General features: G+C 53.2%; 5 protein-coding genes across 5 annotated transcripts; 2 read left to right on the top strand and 3 right to left on the bottom strand.

The window, feature by feature from the left end:
* Positions 1–25: 25 nt before the first annotated feature.
* Positions 26–1,617, bottom strand: TGME49_208330 (hypothetical protein). The gene is made up of 9 exons (XM_018779415.1): positions 1,393–1,617; positions 1,203–1,336; positions 1,006–1,147; positions 782–953; positions 661–724; positions 541–605; positions 428–485; positions 301–372; positions 26–242 (listed from the first exon to the last, which is right to left on the bottom strand). Exons 1-9 carry the CDS (start codon positions 1,450–1,452, stop codon positions 215–217), a joined length of 795 nt encoding a protein of 264 aa, XP_018638490.1. The 5' UTR covers positions 1,453–1,617; the 3' UTR covers positions 26–214.
* Positions 1,618–2,092: 475 nt separating this feature from the next.
* Positions 2,093–5,590, bottom strand: TGME49_208320 (polynucleotide kinase 3 phosphatase). Its single transcript, XM_002369574.2, has 2 exons — positions 4,308–5,590; positions 2,093–3,874 (listed from the first exon to the last, which is right to left on the bottom strand). The coding sequence occupies exons 1-2, from the start codon at positions 4,914–4,916 to the stop codon at positions 2,372–2,374; spliced, it is 2,112 nt and encodes a 703-aa protein (XP_002369615.2). The 5' UTR covers positions 4,917–5,590; the 3' UTR covers positions 2,093–2,371.
* Positions 5,591–5,697: 107 nt separating this feature from the next.
* On the top strand, positions 5,698–8,683 carry TGME49_208310 (hypothetical protein). Its single transcript, XM_002369573.2, has 2 exons — positions 5,698–6,728; positions 7,171–8,683. Exons 1-2 carry the CDS (start codon positions 6,224–6,226, stop codon positions 8,433–8,435), a joined length of 1,770 nt encoding a protein of 589 aa, XP_002369614.1. The 5' UTR covers positions 5,698–6,223; the 3' UTR covers positions 8,436–8,683.
* Positions 8,684–8,772: 89 nt separating this feature from the next.
* TGME49_208300 (hypothetical protein) lies at positions 8,773–11,060 on the bottom strand. Its single transcript, XM_018779414.1, has 2 exons — positions 9,884–11,060; positions 8,773–9,435 (listed from the first exon to the last, which is right to left on the bottom strand). The coding sequence occupies exons 1-2, from the start codon at positions 10,123–10,125 to the stop codon at positions 9,360–9,362; spliced, it is 318 nt and encodes a 105-aa protein (XP_018638491.1). The 5' UTR covers positions 10,126–11,060; the 3' UTR covers positions 8,773–9,359.
* A 155-nt stretch (positions 11,061–11,215) lies between these two features.
* On the top strand, positions 11,216–18,215 carry TGME49_208200 (PHD-finger domain-containing protein). The gene is made up of 7 exons (XM_018779413.1): positions 11,216–12,085; positions 12,960–13,064; positions 13,325–13,768; positions 14,296–14,481; positions 15,514–15,783; positions 16,445–16,741; positions 17,036–18,215. The coding sequence occupies exons 1-7, from the start codon at positions 11,969–11,971 to the stop codon at positions 17,108–17,110; spliced, it is 1,494 nt and encodes a 497-aa protein (XP_018638492.1). The 5' UTR covers positions 11,216–11,968; the 3' UTR covers positions 17,111–18,215.
* The last annotated feature ends 4 nt before the right edge of the window (positions 18,216–18,219 follow it).

Here is an 18,219-nt window from a genome sequence, read left to right as displayed (position 1 = left end):
TGGACAGGAGCGCCCGGCTGGGAACGACAGTGTCGTATTCCTTCAGTGTCCGAGACACGCACAGAGTGTAGAGCAATATGTGGCAAAGGAGAGTCAAATCCAGTTCCAAAGCAACACGAAACAGAGGAAAAGATCAAATCCAAGACAAGCAGAAGAATACGGTTAAGCAAGTAAATAAAAGGACGCCTTCTTCCAATGCTCATCCCTGCAGTCTCTACTCGTCACGAATCAGGGGTTGGAACCTGGACAAATTTTCCTGTTTCCTAGCGAGCCGTAAACGCGGATGGAATCTAGTCTTACTGCTCGGGCTGCCCTGTAAGCTCATCCAAACTCATGCATTTGTTCATCAGAAATGTCAGAATGATCCAGCCGCTGGGGAAAGATGGAATATTAAGGAAGCTCAGGCTGACAGTGGCGATTCCCTTACAAGTACAGGTGGAACAGGAGTAGAGTACCAAAGACGCCAGCGAAAGCAAGCTTAACAGCTGTCACCAGAGTAACACAGTGACGGCTCTCAAAGTATTCAGGGAGCAATCTTACGTCGTTTTTGCATCTTCGTTATCGTTATTACCATGTTCTGCGCCTTCGTAGGGAGTTCCTTCGCCCTAGCACAGCTTGTGACAACGCGGCTGGTATCATACGAAACTGCTGTCAACTTACTCCGGTGGTAGCTCGCCAATGCTGATTTCCTCTGATTCGCCTTCCGTCTCACCAATGTGAGGAACTGAAGAGAACTATGGCAGTGCTGCACTGAATGTGGGTCGAATGACTTGGCTCATACCGAATGGAAGTGTTTCCAGTGTCTTCTGGATATCCTGCTTCGAGGCCCAGCCCCCCTGCGTGAGCCGCGACGTGTTTGCGGCGAATGAGCCATGACTGTAATGCCATCTACGAGCAGGAAGAGATGAGGGTCGGTTTTGCGTTTCTCGGTCAATTTGTAGGAAGGCCTCCGTCTGCATGGAACTGTTAGGAGGGGACAGCCTCGAATTTCTCAAGAGAACATACGGCTCCCTCAGGCGCTTTCGGCATCATGTGGACGACATCGGTGAAATCGAGGATAGCAATGATCAGGAATGCAATTGATGCGAGGAACGTGGCAAAGTAGAATCCTTCCACTGTAGTGTTGCGTCGATAAGCTCCAATGACCCTGGTTACGGTATGTTGGTATTGCCTGTTCAGAAACCCACAGCTATTTCGCCTACCCTATAACAGCACTGACGCTGAAAATAGTAAGCTGAGAGCAAGCAACGGAATGCAGACTCGGACGCAGGTACTTGTAGCACATGTACACTGCAATGCCGGTCAGGAGTTGGATGAATGCAATGACAAACAAACCCTGAATTTGGGTAGCCCTTTGCTTTATGTACTACAATGTCAGTAGAACCTTCTTACGCGTCGAATCGGTATGAAACCAAAGAAACTCCTGGCTTTAAGCCTGTCCATGACCTCCATAGCTGTGATTGAGGAAGACGCCTGTGGAAAGAGTGGAGGGTGCGCCAAAAGACAGAAGCGTTACTTCAGCAGACTGGACAACCAGCTGGCTCCCATCCTTGGTGCGAGTGTTCAGGTGCGGCCGGTGTACATACTTCCGGGAGCACTCTGGCAGATGACAGAACCCAGTGCTTTATAATCGGGCAGAATTCCCTAGTGGCTACCGGACGCAAACGTCATTGGCGAATTTAGGACTTCTGCTTCTGAATTTTTTTCTCGATTAAAACACCTGTCCCCCGAGAACCCCCCACGCCACCCTAATCCTGCTGGTGTCACTGTGAATTCCGTGTAGCGGCGAGTTGCCTCCGAACAGTCGATGCAATCTTCTGGTATACTAATATATACGGTGAAATAGCCAATTTTTGCGCTGGTAAATAACTCTGCTTGTGGTTTTCATCGATGATTCGTGTCGGTGGCATAGGCTCAGCTGTGTTGAAGAACAACTCCTTGTTATTTCCGCGCTCCGTGCGCGCCCAAGCACTGCCATCGGCTTTAAACTCTGTGTTTACAGCTGTTGGTATTGGGCAGGCTCTCACGCCGAAGCGACGTTAACCCAGGATTCAGAGCCATCTTCAGAGCTGGCAATGTGTTTGTACAGACGGCACAACCGTATTAAGTCTGCGGCTCAGCGACCGCTGTTGACGGTAAGCCAAGTGTTGGTCGTAGGCTTCGACATACGAGACGGCTCAATAAGGGTAGCTGTACGCTTAGGATGTGTTTCACTTCAGGCAAGAAAAGGCTCATCTATACTTGGCCAATTAGATACAACAACCATGTTCACCAGTTTGTTGACCTGCGTCAGTCTTCCCACTGTTTCATGACTGCATGTCAAGCAGAAAGAATGAGCACACACACAATGGGAATATGTTCAAGGTGAGGCTCAGTCGAGGAAAGAACCAAACAGTACCATTTCATCATCATCAGAGAACTCTTCACACATGAAATGCCGTTCTGCGTCGTCAAGGATAACAACATCGTCCACCCCTTCTGCATCGGCGGACGGCAGTTCCACCTGTCTGTAAAAATTTTTCAGAACAAACGACGGAACAGCCTCCTCCCGGAATCGCGTGCTAGGCTGTTTGGTGGGTCGTCGCTGTCCCTCGAAATCAGTTGAGAGCGCGTTTCGTGATCGTTTTGCCCTCTCGCGTCCAACCAACGCTCTGTACGTATTCATATGTTTGCACATTTCTTCGGGCCATTTAAGAACGACGCACCGTATCCGATGAGTCCCTAGTGCCTTTCCTAGTTTGATATACGGCTCGCGTGTTTTGCATGTCGCGTTTTGCATGTCGATCACGACATTGCGCTTCTCGCTAAGAGCCTTTTCACACGCTTTGACGCACTTTGCTTGAGTTTTCAGGTCATCCTGCCGAATGCACGTGTAATCCTTGAACACTGTCTCTGTCAGAGTGCTCTTCCCACTTCCCGGAGCGCCAATAAGGATTACCAGTTGCGGCTGTGTAGCGTGACGGTTCTTGTCACCACCGGTCTCGTTGCCAGCGTTATCCGTAGTGAATCCCCTTGAGTCGTTTTCAGCACCACCTGTAACACGGTCACCGTTTTCGGACTTTACGCCGGGACCAGTGAGGCCTGTGCTTCCAACGGACGAGCTGCGTACCTTATCACCTCGCAGCCACCCAAAATGCTCTTCCCTCATTCGCCGGTTCGGAGTAGCGTTCTTCACCAGCTCAGCAGGCACGAACAGTTTCACTTTGGAGGTTGCCTCTGTTATCACTGCTGTAGAATTTAGTATGCGTTGGTCGGAGTGAACTTCGGATCCGACTCCAGCCCAGTGCGTTCCGTGCCGCGTCCAGCCACTCTGTACCGAACCTATGGGGAGAGTGCCCTTCCCAAAATACGCAATAAGCGGTGGTGGCACTTCGTCCTGTTCAAGAAAAAACTGCTCCGGAGTAAAGAAGGGCACTCCTACGTTCAGAGCGAATTTCAGATCTGCCGCACTGTGATCCTTGGGTGTCTTTGCCTTCTCGTTCTTTGCCCTCTGGCCCTTGGGTTTCTCGCCTACACTTGTGCTACTGGGAACTCCCAACCTTCCTGCCGCATCGCCGACGAAAAAAACCGGTGGGAGCGACAGCTGTCGCTCTCGGTCGAATGCCCATCCACCATCCGAACACCGTACTGTACAGCACTGAGAGGAGCTTACACAGCACTGCACCTGGTGGAGATGTGGCAGAAGGTGAGCAAAGATGAAAGAGGCTGCAGCTGTTCGTGGTTTGCGGAAAAAGTCGTCAGCAACCGCGAGGCAAACCGTCAACGGCACGTTCAACGTCTGCTGCAGCGCGTCACTCTTCTCCGTCAGAGACATCAGCGTCGTATGCCCTTTCTGAACCCCGAGTTGATTCGACACCACGACCAAGTGGTAGCCCTGTCAAGCGAACGGACACCGCAAACAAACATGCGCTTAACTGTTACACTGACACGTTGTCCACGCGTCTGTCGTACATCGAGACCTCAACAACGATGTCTTCTTGAGTTGCTCGGCATATCCTTTTGGAAACAGAGACATCGTAGTGTCACTTGAACTGGAAAACGCACAGCACCGCAACCGTCCACGAGACTTTTGGCGCGAACAGTACTGAGGATACCATCCGCCGCTTTACCAAGCCTGCAGCACCAGGAGGAAGAGCTGGATCGTGACGCTACATGTCGGAGAGTCTCTCAACAAACAATGACTCTCCATCACTTTACGGAATGCGAGTATCACCGTCCGCGTAGCACGGACGCCTGCAGCACATGATTCACATCGCTCCCTGTTGATCTGCAATCACTAAGGGATTATCAAAGCATACTCAACTTACCTCAGCCACCAGCTTTCTCAATTTCTGCAGTATTTGAGGAGGGTGCAGCAGCTTCCAGTCACATGCACCCTGGGGAAACTTTTTGCCACTTTTTGTTGTTATGAGGGTCCCGTCGAGGTCAAAGAGAGCCAGGCCGGCACATCGGTTTTTCCTGCAGAACACGTCTTTCTCTGTGCCTCGGTCTTCCCGCGAGGAATCTTGTGACGCGCTCTCCATAGTAGGATTCACTCGTGCGCAAAGCCTAGGGACACTCCACTGTGTAAATAGACACCCCTCTCCACTTCCAGAGGCACAACAGCCTGGCTTTTCTGCTGAGTTCTCCCGCGCTCGCTTGTATCCGGTAAGAAGCGCTGAGATGCCTGTGGCATTTTCTGATGGTTCCTTTCGCTGCAATTCATCACGACTGGCTGTTTGAGGGCCAGGAGAGGTGCTAGCTGGTTGGGACTGTACACCATAGAACCGTGCATGCGCTTGCGGACAGTAGTGACGCCACCAGAGGCCTCCGTCTACACAGTGCCAAAAGGGTGAAGAAGGCAACGCGACTTGATTAAGTAAACCCGTGGCATCTGACCGGACCGGAGTCTTCGCCATCTTCGCCGACGGCTGCATGGTCAAGAACCGCCTCTGCTCTGCCTCGGAAATGACCGCAGCTAATAGAGACAGAATCAAAATTCATGCCGTGAGAGACGCCAAGATATATATAGAGACGAGGTTACCACACACAAGCACGCACTAGCATTGAGCCACGTTGGAGTGTGCAGATTGATGAGCAACAGCACAGCAAGACACCTTCACACGCGCATTCCGGGGCAACACTGGGAGGATAGCTTCAACCACAACACTCTTTGACTGACTTGACACTTCCAGATTCGTGAGGCACTGAGACGCACAGAGCACGCGTACACACCAGGCAACCACAATGCAGAAACAATTTGTCTCGCTGCAGCGTGCGGAATGACTCGGACAGCGCCCTACAGCCGCTGTGCAGACCCTACCAGCCATAGAGCAGTGATATTTAAGTGATTCGCTGTCCACACCAAACTTCGGAAGTCATACCGGCGTTGGTAGTACTAAAGCGTTCAAGCTTAAGCGGCAAGCCCCAAGCTTCCCATGCTGGCTACCGGCTATGGATGAAGCTCACAGAGGACGCTTATGCCGAGTTCTGCGTGCGCTTCCGCGTCGTCGGCAATTTGCGGATGACGGAAGTAGCGAGAAAATAGACAAGCCGAAACACACCTTTTTCTTCGTCATCCTCTGGCTGCCAGAAAATGGTAATGCCTAGAAATGAAGTGCGTAGTTGATCCGACATACTCGATCTTCACCGCGCATGCGTGTGAAGGCCACCCGACCGCATGCACGGTTCAAAGAACCAGTCGAAGGGTTTCGAGGCATTCCAAGTTCTTCCCTCTTTGTTGTTTCTTTTGCAGACAGGAACTAATGCCGACTCAGCTTTTTTTAGTTGTGTCTTTCCTCTTCGTCCTCATGAACAACGCTCGTGCACTGCCCTTTTCTTGCGAGCTTTCTCTACGGGTTGCCCGCTGCAGGCGCTGGACCGAATCCAGAGGGCCTTCGCTTCCTCATCACCGTCCTTGATGTGCCACGCACAGGTCTGTTTCGGGCGTAACTCCATGCTTTTTATGTTTCATGGTCTGTAGCTGCTTTTTTGAAGTAAAGGTGGCACAAAAACGAGACGTTTTTAGTCCATCATTCCGTCGAGTGCGAAGACTCACTTGCGTCTTACCGCCTGCGGTTGCGAATACAGCTCCTTTCTGCGGTGATGCCCCGGCGAAGCAGCCACACGAAACTCTCAGTCTTTGAGGCTGTGCTCACCCGTTTACCTCCACGTTTTTAAAGGCAGTGTGTCTACCTGAGGAACTGCTGACGCACTTACAATTCTGAGGCGATCTAAACAGACGATGGAGGCGTCCAGTGCCAACGCCTCCCCGGGTGGTGCTTCGACGCAACAGCATTCTGGATGCCTTGCTGAAAGCGAGAAAGAAGCGACCTCCGGTACGTTTGCAGTGCCGGAGGCTCTGGAACACATCCGCAAGAACGCCTTCGGCCAACATTCAGCCGAGACTGGCGCCGCGAAAGCCAAGGGAAGTTCAGCGGAGCTTCAGGGCTCTCCCCAGCCGCAAGGGAACGCGAGTCTGCTTCCGCCCGGCACTGTCGACAAGAAAGCAGGCTACGTCTACGAGCCTCCACCCTGGGGACTCGGCGGTGTCCATACAGCGACGGAGGAAGCCATCCAACAGGCATGCGGTCATCCCGCGTTTCCCGACTTGGTGCTCGAAGTCATTCGGGAAGGCGTCATCGTCGACCTGATTCCACTAAAGGGCAGAGGCTGGTGGCTGCTCGGCAGCCTGAAGGAAACGGCTCATGTTCTTTACGAGCATCCGTTTGTGTCGCGAAGACACTTAGGTAGGTAGACACACTTCCAGGTCGTTTTTAGACAGCGTCTCGTTTCGAGTTGCAAGATTTCGATATGTTTGTTCAGTCTGCATTCCATTGTGCAAGTAGTGCGACTGCCTTGTTGATCGCCTGAAGTCGTTTCTGTGATTTGGAGCTTTCATCCGGGAGTGGCGTCGAAGCGCGGGAGGACTCTGCATTCCCCTGTTGTTCTACATACCGATCGTGAACTTTCGAGATTTCTCTTTGTCAAGAACCGTTTTGGGGACTTGCGTGGATGCGCGGAGTTTCGCACGCCTTCACTTGGGCGTGCCGCACTCTGGCTTCATCTGTTTCGTCTGCCCGTCACGGAGGCTTGCTTGCTTTCCAGTTTACACCCGAATTCCGGCTTCCACGCACTGGGCTACTTCCTTCCTCTGTCTGTTTCCTCTCTGCGGTTCTTCTTCGTGTACAGCTCTGCAGTTTGCAGCGAAGCCTCCGTTCAACTTGTACTGCATCGATCTTCAGAGTTCGTACGGGACCGTATGCAACGGCATACGCCTCAAGCCCCAGGAGCCTTTCTTGGTGTACAGAGCGCGGCGGGCATCCGCCGAAGTTTCTTCTTCGAACTTCGCGGAGATTCCTTCTCCGCCCTCGTATGGGACCTGCGAGACCTCTGCGAATGCATGCGCAACCGAGGAGGAGCCCCGGGAAGATGCCCTGAGCGAGCAGGAGTCGGTGTTTGTTGTTGGAGGCCGTGAACACACGCGTCGCATCTTCGTGGTTAAACGGAGAGTGGAGGGACCTGCGTTTCCGTTCGACTCAGAAGAAGAGTCTGCACAGACAGCAGCTCCTCGAGGGGCGAAGCAAACAGAGAAGAAGTCCAAGGACTCGAGGAAAGAACGGATACGCGAGAAATCGGCGCCTCGCTCCGTGGACAGTGGAAAGACGCATGAGAGTTGTTCGAATGGAAGAGGCACTCCGGACGAGTCGGATCCGGAAACAGTGGGCCAGGAGAGACGCCGGCGAGCATCGCAAGCTTCCTTCGGACAGCAGCAGCCAAGGTCAGGAGACACAGAAATCCGGGAGAACAACGCGTTTGCTGAGAGCGGCGAGATAGTCGAAGGGGAGAAGGGAGAGGCGTTTCTCGAGGAACTGAAGAAAGCGAGAGAAAAGCGGAAGGGGCAGAGCGAAGCCATCGAGTTGAAGAGCCGCAAATTCGTCGGGAAACAAGACGACCAGGAAGTTTCTCTGGATGAGGACGAGGAAGAAGAGGAGACTCCGGAAGCGCGAGAAAGGCGAGAGCGACTGGAGGCGAACTGTGAAGCCATGATGTTCGACGAAGACGACGACTTCTTTGACCGCTCTGCAGGTGGGGAGAAGCGCGGATCCGACGCTCAAAAGAAACGAAAGAAGACGGAAGAAGAACCGCTGACGGAGGAGAAACTAGAGCGGCGAGTGGCTGCGTTAAGACGACAACTCGCAGAGTCCGCTGCAGAGTTAGCTAGGATTTCAGAGAAAGAAAGTGAGCAGAAAGGCGACGGTAAGTCCGAGTCCAGTACCCCGTCGGAGAAAGGAGCTGACGACGACGGGGATGCGGATGACTCGCTCGATGCCTTCATGAAAGGCGTCGAACAGTCACTCGTCAGTCAGGAGAAACAGAAAGTGAAAGAGAAAATAAAGACTCTGAAGGCGGAACTAAAAGACGCGAAACGTCTCCTTGCGTTCGCGAAGGCGTAGAACTGTCGAAACAAGCCAAGTCAGGGATCCAAGGATCAGTGAGAGAGTGCAGGGTTGGTGTCAGGCGGCTATTGCGGATAAAAGCTACAGACATTCGTGTGTCGGCACACACAAGCTGCCGTATCCATACTCCAGCGACAGTTCCTGAGAGTGCCGTTTCGTCGATTGTCAAGTGTCTTGTGTACAGAAATCGAAGAACCGAATCGGCACACGTTTGGCATTGCTGGGGGACTTCCTTGTCACACGGGAAGGGTGTCTTTCTCTGGTGCCGCTGCCTTCGCGATAAAAACGCAGCGACCACGAGCTTCTCAACTCCTCCCGGTCACATGAAAGCGCCTGCGAATTCACTTCTACGTTCACGATTCGGTCAGAGTTCTTCCTACCACAGAGAAAAATGCACGTCGATACAGTTGACACACACGCATAAAGTCCTCAACAGACATATATATATATATATATATAAACGCAAACAGCATACGGATAGCATACGCACGTACGCTTGTGCATATATGCACATCTACCAGAGCCCGACTGCATAGGGGTTAGCGTCTAGCACTAAAAACAGTTCGTTGGTAAGAAAATTGCTATCTGGTCAGGGTGGTGACTGTCTCAGAATGGAACCTTCGGAGCTTGTGGCCGTCTGTAGTTTCCGATGGTTCCAAGCAACCCTGTGAGACGACAGAAAGATGCGAAGATCTGAACAACTTCAAAACAAGGTAAAGATGCAAAGGACGAAAGAACTCTCTTTAAAATGTAGTACAGATACAAAGACAGGAAGAGCTTTAAGAAAAGTAAAGAAACGAAAGGTGGAACAACTATAGTGACTTGTTTCTCAAGCACACACCACATTCCCGCCAACGACCCCAACATCGAGTGCGCTGCCACTCATACGCCTTCGACTGAAGCCTTTGAAGTCTGCCGGGGTCAAGCCCCAGGAACCTTTTTCTCGTGACAGCAGCGTCGAAACTCTTGCAACTCCTCGCGGCACTTGCGCCAGTCTCTGAAGAAAGAAACATTTGCATCGGAAAGCATGAACTGCACGGAACTCGCCCTAAGAAGTATGCACTGCTTGTCACAACTACACGGCGATATACCTGACACCCTCAACAAACGTGTTCGGCTTCGAAATGCATCAGTGCACAACTCCAATACGATACAAATACAAACATGTATGGATATATATGCGCTTTGTTTCTCTTGGTCGAGGGATCATTAGTGGAAGGTCGACCGTGAACACACGGCTACAGAAGCGATGCAGCCGTGTAGGTTGTTATCGCACGCCTTCATCGTTTCACAGCAGTGAGTTTCTGCTTTACAGTCTGCTGCTTCAAACCCAGGCGGGCCTGTGTCACGAGAGCCGCAGTGACACTGAACTTTGCTAATGTAGAAGCTAAGAGCAGTACGAGGGCAGAGGCCGCCTCCGAACTTTCTGTAACCAAACCACTTACTTGTCCTGCACATCGAGACAATCTACGAGCCGGCCATACGGCTCACTGCAGCCAGTTCGCTCCACTTTGTCATCGACATCGTCTCCCCAGTACTTGCTCATCTGAGCGCGACTCGTGGGCGCACTTTTGTCTAATTCGCTCTTTGTTGTGTTCTGCTTTACAGCCACATGTGCGGTGACTGCCACCTCTTTTCCCCTGGGGTCAAACGCAGGTTTCGATCTCGTATCGTTTTCTGAAGCCATAGTTTTCTACGCAATTTACAGTGCCATGCCTTCCGTTCAGTGACTATAGTCTGCCTTTCAGCGCAGGATTTTCTGTCTCAACTCTTGCAGCAACGTCACCACCTAGCACGATCACCAACGAGGAAAGACAGCGAGCGTAGCAGACACCAAAGAAAAAAACATGACATTCAAAGACGGGAGAGGTCGTTTCTTGCCACTGCTGCTTTTGACACGAGGAGCCCACACATAGACTTGAAGTTTCCGGGGTCTATGAGTTTCAGACAAACAATGACAGCCGACGCTCCTGCACACGGGCGCGCGCACTGTGAGCGAAACAATCGAACACAAAGAATCGACCTATATAACAAGCGGCGAACAGACTTTCTGTCACTAAGTCGTCAACATGAAGATCGGAAGGATACATAGGGCAACAACGGTAAACGGGAGAACTCTCTACAGCCACATCCTGAGAGGCTTGTATGCGAGTGTTGGTGTCTCAGATGCACACTGTTTTTTCGGGCGCCCCAGTCTGGATATTCTGTGGAGCATATGCTGAACTTGTCTGCGGAAAAACGGAAGTTCTCTGCAAACACAAATATTGTGTGCATAGTTCTTCGGAGACGCGCGTGTGGGCACCAAACAGCAGCAAACAAAGCGTACCCACAACAAAGTTCGCTAAGTGTGAACTCTGCTGAGAGCAAAGAATACGACTGAGAGATCTACACAGGTCCCGCCGAATATGACCTCGAAGACGAGTGTACACGGTAAGCGTTTCGCGAGGAAAACGTACACAGTGCTCTGACATGGATGAAAAACAAGACCTCGATCCTCGCCTCAACGAGGCTCCAAGCAGACACACACGAACTCGCGCGAGTCCTCAGAGACAAGCGTTGCACAGCATCCAGTTTCCCTGGCGTTTCCTCAGTGCTATTATGAGTGGAAACAGAAGAACTCGTGGACTTTTCCAGAGCGTCAGCGCCTCCTGTTCCATAAGAACACCAAGAACGCTTTCGTAGACACCCTCGTGCCGCAGCCGCGAGGAGCGAGAGGCGGCTTTCTCCTTGGGGGAGCTTGCATGCGTTTCTGTTTTCTGGCGACCGATTCTCTTTTTCTCTTTTCCTCCCGCACTTCTCGGCTTTTCTGGAGACCTTTTCGCTGCCTTCCACGTAGTAAGCGTGTGGAAAAGGTCGGAGGACTTTGCATCTCAAAAACTCGGGAAACATGGACCTTGTGCCCGCCCCAGGAGTGTGACAGCGTCTCTCCGCAGTGGGTTTGCTCCATCGGCGCGACAGCCACCGACATTTCGTTTCGGAACTGCAACCTCCTCACGAACCGTCTGCCATTCCGCTTGTCGAGCGTACCCCGATGCGCCTTTCTGTTCACCGTGCATTCCTCTCACGGTTTCCGACTTCCAGTTTCCTGCCCTGCGGGGAGGAGACTGTCGAGACAGACGATTCTGCTACCACCAAGCCTGGTGCGTTCGCTCGCTGTTCTCTGAGGCGGCCTCCACCCGTTTGAAGCCTTCAGAGTTAAACTCCCGCGTTTCCTGTGTTGTATGCTCTGCTCCTTCCTCGAGCTTCTTCGTCTCCTGAGACTTCGACGAGTCCGTTTCGATCTTCAGTCCCGACGACATCACACCGCCGTCGTCTAGAAGGCTGGAAAGAGAGCTGGCAAGAAGGGAGTCAGGTGCAGCTTGTTCCGTTTTTCCTGGTTTCTGCGCGAGAGGAAGGAAACGAATTCTCGAGGACCCAGGGAACAAACATGTGATTCTCTACTTGGGAACTCCTGAGTTGAGAACGACTTGCAGAGGAGGCTTCGCTTTCGCTCAAGTTCCTTGCTGGACGGACTTGTATGCCCTGGAAAAATGGGGGATCCCGTGGAGCAGTGGCTGGAGGACTGCCTCACTCTGCCAGGGAAACTCCAACGCGCTCTGCGGCTCATGGCCCATCTCGAACAAGAAGTTTCGCGAATTGAGACACAGGTGAGGACCTCACTTTCCAATCCAAACAGAGATCATGGGTAAATTTATGTGTAGGCGGTTGCTCACTTCCTCTGAAGCTTTCTGTTTCTGTCACAGGCACTCTGCTTTCGTTTATCTCCCACAATCTGTTTCTTTACTGCTCTTGCGGACCTATGTCTCCCTTTCTTTCGACTTTTTTTTCTCCGTGTCTTCCTTACCATTTCCGTGTGTCTGTCTCGCTATCGCGTCACACTGCTGTTTCGTCTTCTGGATTCTTCTCCACCACCCTTTATACATTCCTCTGATGCTCTCGATCGAATTAGGTCTTTCTCTGTGTTTCAGTGTCTCTTTCCTCCTTCTCTCTCCCTACTTTCCTGTCGACCTCCCTTTATGTACCTCTCTATCTCTTTTGCTCTATCTCTTTCGCTATCGCATTCGCCCTGCGTCTCTGCGTCTCTCTTCTATCTCCTTCCCTCTTTCTCTCTGAGGCGACCAACAGACTGGGGCGTCGGATGCTTCGCTTACGGCAACTGGTTGCCCCATCGTTACTTCCTTGTCTCCTGCTGCCAGGTTCTTCCTTCCCTGCTCGCACTGTTCTTCCCGACCTTCTTTCTCTTCTAATTCTTCTTCTTTCTCTTCTAATTCTTCTTCTCACTCGTCTACTGTGGTTCTTCGTCGGGAGGATTGTTTTCTGCCGGACTCGTGAGGCGCGGCTTCTGCCATATGGAGTGTCTGCTCCAGCAGCTCGTTGCTCCCAATATTTTTGGAGACGCAGGGGATATCCTTTGCGACCAGCGACGCGTTCCGTTTCAGAGACGCTGCATGTTGTGTCGAGGGCCTCCTTTGCCATTTACGAGTGAACTGGACTCGCGAATGTCTCTCGTTTTTGCTGCAGTTTCGCGTCCGTGAAAAAGAATATCTGGGGCAGTTGCGACAGTCGCATCAACAAGGAACGCCGTGGCCGGCGCCGAAACAGGATGAAGAAATCGGGGCGATCAAGGTAAGGCATCCGGACGTTGGTTTTCGAAGCTGTGAAGAGCGTTGCCTCTCTTGGCAACCTCGTCAAGGTTCTCCATCCCTCGCAGGCATCTTGTTTCCTTCGTCCCTCGTCTTCTTCCTCGCTTCTTCTTCCCTCTCTCCTCATCTCTGTCTCTTCTCTGTCTTCTTCTCTCTCGTCTTCCTCTCTCTTGTTTTCCCCGCTGCATGCGCGCGCACGACTCGTCTTTTCTGCTGCGGCGTCCCCTCTGCTGTCTTTCTCAGCAACTCCACTACAAGTGCCGGGCTCTGCTTCGCGAGAAGGTGGTGGTGAACAAGCAGATCGCCTCCTTCATCCACTTCGAGCAACAGCGCCTGGTGAAGGAACGCGACAAGCTGCTGCACTCGATGCATGGCCTCGGCGCCGCCACGAATCTCAAGTCGCACTCTGTGTCTGTGTCTCCGGAGCCTGGCGCGGCCGCGCCCGCGGTCGCCGGTCCAGCCGGCGGGCCTCCCGCTGCGGGCGCGTTCGGCGCGACGCACACCGGCAGCGCAGGCGGCAGCACCGTCGGCCGAAGCGCCTTGAGGCGACGCGGGACCGACAGAAGCCACCTGGGGAGCAACAGCGACGCGGGCCTCGGGCCGTCGGTGCCCGAACGAACAGGTTTCGACGGAGACGCTTTCTACCCCAGAGGCGCGGATCGCGCAGGCTTCAACGGAGAGTTTCAGGTACGCCAACCAGCGAAAGGACAGGGGACGAACCGGCGGGGGGGGGGAGGGGAGGGGAGGGGCAGAGAGAGAAGGTGAAGAGAGAGAAGGTGAAGAGAGAGAAGGTGAAGAGAGAGAAGGTGAAGGGAGGGAAGGTGAAAAGAGAGAAGGTGAGAAGAGAGAAGGTGAAGAGAGAGGACGTGGAGAGAGGAAGTGGAAAAGGAGAAGGGCAAGGGGGAAGGTGAACAAGCAAAGAAGAAAACGGGATGGTGCAGAGATGGAGTGAAGACAGAGCGGTTGGAAAACTTGGGTCTCCCCGTCGATGTATCCCTCCAAATCCCCTCAGGCACTCTACAGCCCCCCCCCAAGTCTCTCTTGTGGCTTCACACCCGCCAGTGCGTTGAATTGGAACTCTGTCGCGTACCTGCTGCTCACCACGCGTCGTTCGCGCTGCCCTCACCGAGGCTGGCATCCTCGCACATGCGTTTGAAACCGTAGAGTGGGGAGCAACACTGTACAAAGTTCTCTTCCCCTTTTGCTGTGCTCAGACGGGAGCCCCGAGCGTGGTCTCCGGCGCCGGGTCGACTGCGGGTCGCGCGCGACAACAAGGCGGAGGTCCCCAGGGCGTCGCTGTGGGGTCTGGGGTAGGCCCGCTGGCGGGGCCTCCCTCGGCTGGCAGCGACGTCTCCGTCGGCTCTGCCACTGCTCACCCGCCTCCGAAGAAGGCCCGGAAAGTAAGCTGGTCTCCCCGTTGTGTGAAAGTTCATGCGCTTCAGTGAACAGTTGCTTGATATACTACTCTCGGTTCAAAACGTCATCTGTGTAAGTCATTTATTTGAAGTGTCTCTGGTTCAAAATTCCACTTGTTCTGAATACCATTTGTTCACAACCTGACTTGTTATAAGGACGACTGGTAGACAAGGCGCCTCACGTGCTCTGGAGAATGTCTCTTTCATGTCATCTATGGTTAAAAAGTAATGCGTTCCAAATAACATATGCTTCACATGTGAGTTGTTTAAAATGTAATTTGACTGAAATGTGATGCGCTGATAATTTACTTGTTTACGGCACTGTCCGATAATGTATGCCTGTGGTAATGCCTGCTTAGCACATTCGTTGCTGAAGATATTATTTGTCTGTAGTCCTATTTCGCGAGAAGACTCCTTGTTTCGCGTACTGTTCCCTAGAAGTATTGTTTGTTGAAAACATTTTCCCGAAGGCATGTCCCGTGACACAAACAGCATTTCCACGGTTCTAGGAAGGCCGAGACTTTTGTGTGCTCGCTTTCGAGACAGCGTAGAGATCTCTGTTCTCACCTAAAACGAATCTTTTCCGTGCACCCGTGGAGAACACACAGAGTGCCGGCGATGCCGTTTTCGACATTGTGTGTGAGACTTCCCTCGGTACGCTCAGTGCATGGCGGGAGCTTGGCTGTTGGTTTGGTCTTCGTTTTGTGCGCTGTCCGTGCGTTCTGACTTCTTCTCTTTCTGGTCGAAAAAGAAAAACGCGACGGCTCAAAACACTACCAACAGCTGTCAAGACACCTCACTGCTAACCTCGTGGTTCTCTTCTAAAGCGTTTCAGATGCATGACGTGTGAAGACTCCTTCATCTGCGTGGAACTCGACTGCTCGCCTTCACCGTCCAAGGCAGAGTGCCGCTCTGTTCCTCCTGTCGCTCTGTTCCTCCTCTCGCTGTGTCCGGTGTATGCACTCTTCTGCCGCGCCATCTATCCTATACGTCTCTCCGTTCCCTCCTCGTCGTCAGGCGCACGAGAGCCACGGCGCTTCTGCATCTCGGCTTCCGTCTTCGCAGTCGAGCGCGGTGACGTCTGAAGCTGTGGGGTCTGGGGGCGCCTTGCCGAGTTCTGGGCCTTCTCACCCGACCGCGCCTGGCGTCGGCGAGGCCCGAGGCCCCGCGGGCCTTTCGCTGTCTCCGGGCGTGCAAGGCCCGGCGGTTTCAGGCTCTAAAGGCGGAGGCCGGTCGCGGCAGCAGCCTTCTCACAGCGGTCGGAGCCGTCACGACGGAGGTTCGCGGGTGAGGAATGGGCGAAATGCGTGAGGGGGGAGTTTTGCGGCGGTCGCATGCACTGATTGAAAGTCCCAACGCGGGGTTGCTGATCATACCGGCAAGTGGAAAATATGAAGGAGTCTCACAAGACGACATAGGGCATGCGATGCCAATCAGATCGGATCTGGGCCTCCAGTCAGCCAGTTTGTAACATCTCTTCGTAGCGTGGGCGTGACGATGTCCTCTTTTGTCATTTCCTTCCGAGCCACCCAAACGTGTAGCTTTGTCTTCTCAACAAGGAGTTAGGCTAATGCATTACCCCAGATCAGCATGTAAACCACGCTGCGTGTATACCAAGGATCTATTCTTTGTGTGAATGGGAACACCGTTTCAGGAAGCGAGGGAAATGCGTTCTGCCGCATACCATATCGTCGACCTTCTCTATCGGGGTGACTCTGCCAGTGTGCCTGTCTAGCTCCTTTTCCTTCGCCTCCGTTCTGCGCCGTTTCTCCTTCTTTCACGAGTCTTCAGCTTCTTCCATTCTCTACTTGGCGCTCTTTCTCTCTCCCTTTTTGCCCTCGACCACAACTGTCGTTCCTTGCCAGCCCCTTTGCTCTCCAGTCGATTCTGCGCCCTCCTCACGCATGCTCGTCTCCTGTTTCGCATTTCTGTCCTTTCTTCTTCGCAGACAGGAACCGCTTGCTCCGTTCCGTCGGTCTCCGCAACGCCGACGCCTGCGTACGCTGCGCAGCGTCTGGGGCCGTCCCCGTTCTTCCCGACTGGAAGTCCGGAGCCTTCAGGCGCGCATGCAGTTGGGCCTTCTGGAGCCTCGGGCGCGAGCGTGGCGTCGAGTGGTGCCGCCGCCAGCGACGGCGCAGACACCTGGGAGGGGATTTGCCCAGTTTGCCACAAAGGCGAGAGTTCGGAGTGCAACAACATGGTTGCGTGCGATGCCTGTAATCAGTGGTTCCACTTCGAGTGCGTGGTAAGGTCACCCGAAAAAAGAGCCTTCGTCTCTGTGCCTGCGACATGCACTGGTGAAGATCTCCCTGCTGTGAAAGCTGAACGCGGGGGTCGCGGCACTGTTGCGAATGGCGGAGAGTGAGCGAACGGGAAAACAAAAAACAGTGAAACCAAACAGAGGTTTCAGTTGCGTGTGGAATCGTTTGATCGATGACTGCTGGCATGCACGGTGCTGTATGTCCCGCTCGCCGTACATTCGGGAAGAAACGTTTTCTTGAAACTGCGAAGCACCTTGTGCGTGGCTTTCTTCCTTCAGGGCTACTCGGCTGAAACTCACGAGGACGACGCCTGGTTCTGCCCGCAGTGCTACCAGAACGGACTGGTGCCGTGATATCTCTGTCTCCCTTTTTCCTCTGGTGGCTGTTGCTGAAGCACGCAGAGAGCTGCGTCGTATGTTCGGAGACGAACGTTTTTTGTGGGCAATTTGGGGGGTGGCAGGAAGATGAGAAACACACATGTCCCTGGACCTCTGCGACTCCTGGAAACAGACTGTCGGCTCCCGAGTGCATGCGAAGTGCACAACCACTGCAGGCCCGTTAGCGACGTCCACCCCTTTTCTGGAAAGATGAGAAACGTTAATATTCTGCGCCATCTCCACATCGCTTCACACTGAGCTCTTTGCCTCCGCAGACGTGTGTTCACATGCATGCGGTTGGCGTCCATCGGGTACCGGCGCCCGAAGGTGCAGAGAGAGAGGCCTCGGCGATGATCAGGCCCAGATAGGACCTACCGGAGGGAAGGCGAGAGAAACGACAGACCGACCTCTCCCTGTTTCGAACGTTAGAGACCTAGACACCGAGGGGGGGGGGGGAGCCACTGACAGAGACCCGTGGAAATGGTGAAAAAGCCGAGGACTGGGGCAGGAGATTCAACCGTAGAAGGTGCACAGGAAACCACGGAAGATCGGACAGCTCAGTGAAAACGGAAAAGCGGACGCCACAGTCCTGAGGTCCGCGAGGCACGCGTGTGAATTAGCTGGAAAAGATTTGCAGTTTTGCACAGAAGCCACCGAGACGCAGGCGAGGGTCACAAGGCCCTCGCCTGCGTCTCCTTTCGAGCGACAAAACGAACAGTCTCCTCACCACGTGGTGGCAGTGCGCTTAAGCACTCCGCAAGTGAAAGTTAGCCACAGGTGTGCAAATATATAGCAAATATATATACATATATATATATATCGTAAATATCTATTTAGTGCATATGCATATACTTATAAATATGAATCTATATGCATTAAGGAGCAACTTGTGTTTCCTGTTTTTTCGTGCTCTTCTGTCCAACATTCGGGCAGCTGCGTTCTGCGTCTTTCTGTCGCGCCTGTCTTGGTGAATCTGGAGAACCCGAGTATCCCCGTTTTTCAAGTGCCGATGCATCCGTTAAGCCTTGGTTTCCATTTGGAGAAGAGACACGCGAGAAGGCCCCAGGGGCCCGGCAGCGGGTGAG

Source organism: Toxoplasma gondii, chromosome Ib, assembly GCF_000006565.2.
Source record: "Toxoplasma gondii ME49 chromosome Ib, whole genome shotgun sequence".
NCBI classification, from domain to species: domain Eukaryota; phylum Apicomplexa; class Conoidasida; order Eucoccidiorida; family Sarcocystidae; genus Toxoplasma; species Toxoplasma gondii.
Note: the sequence above shows the minus strand (reverse complement) of the source record. Positions and strands in the feature narration are given on the sequence as shown.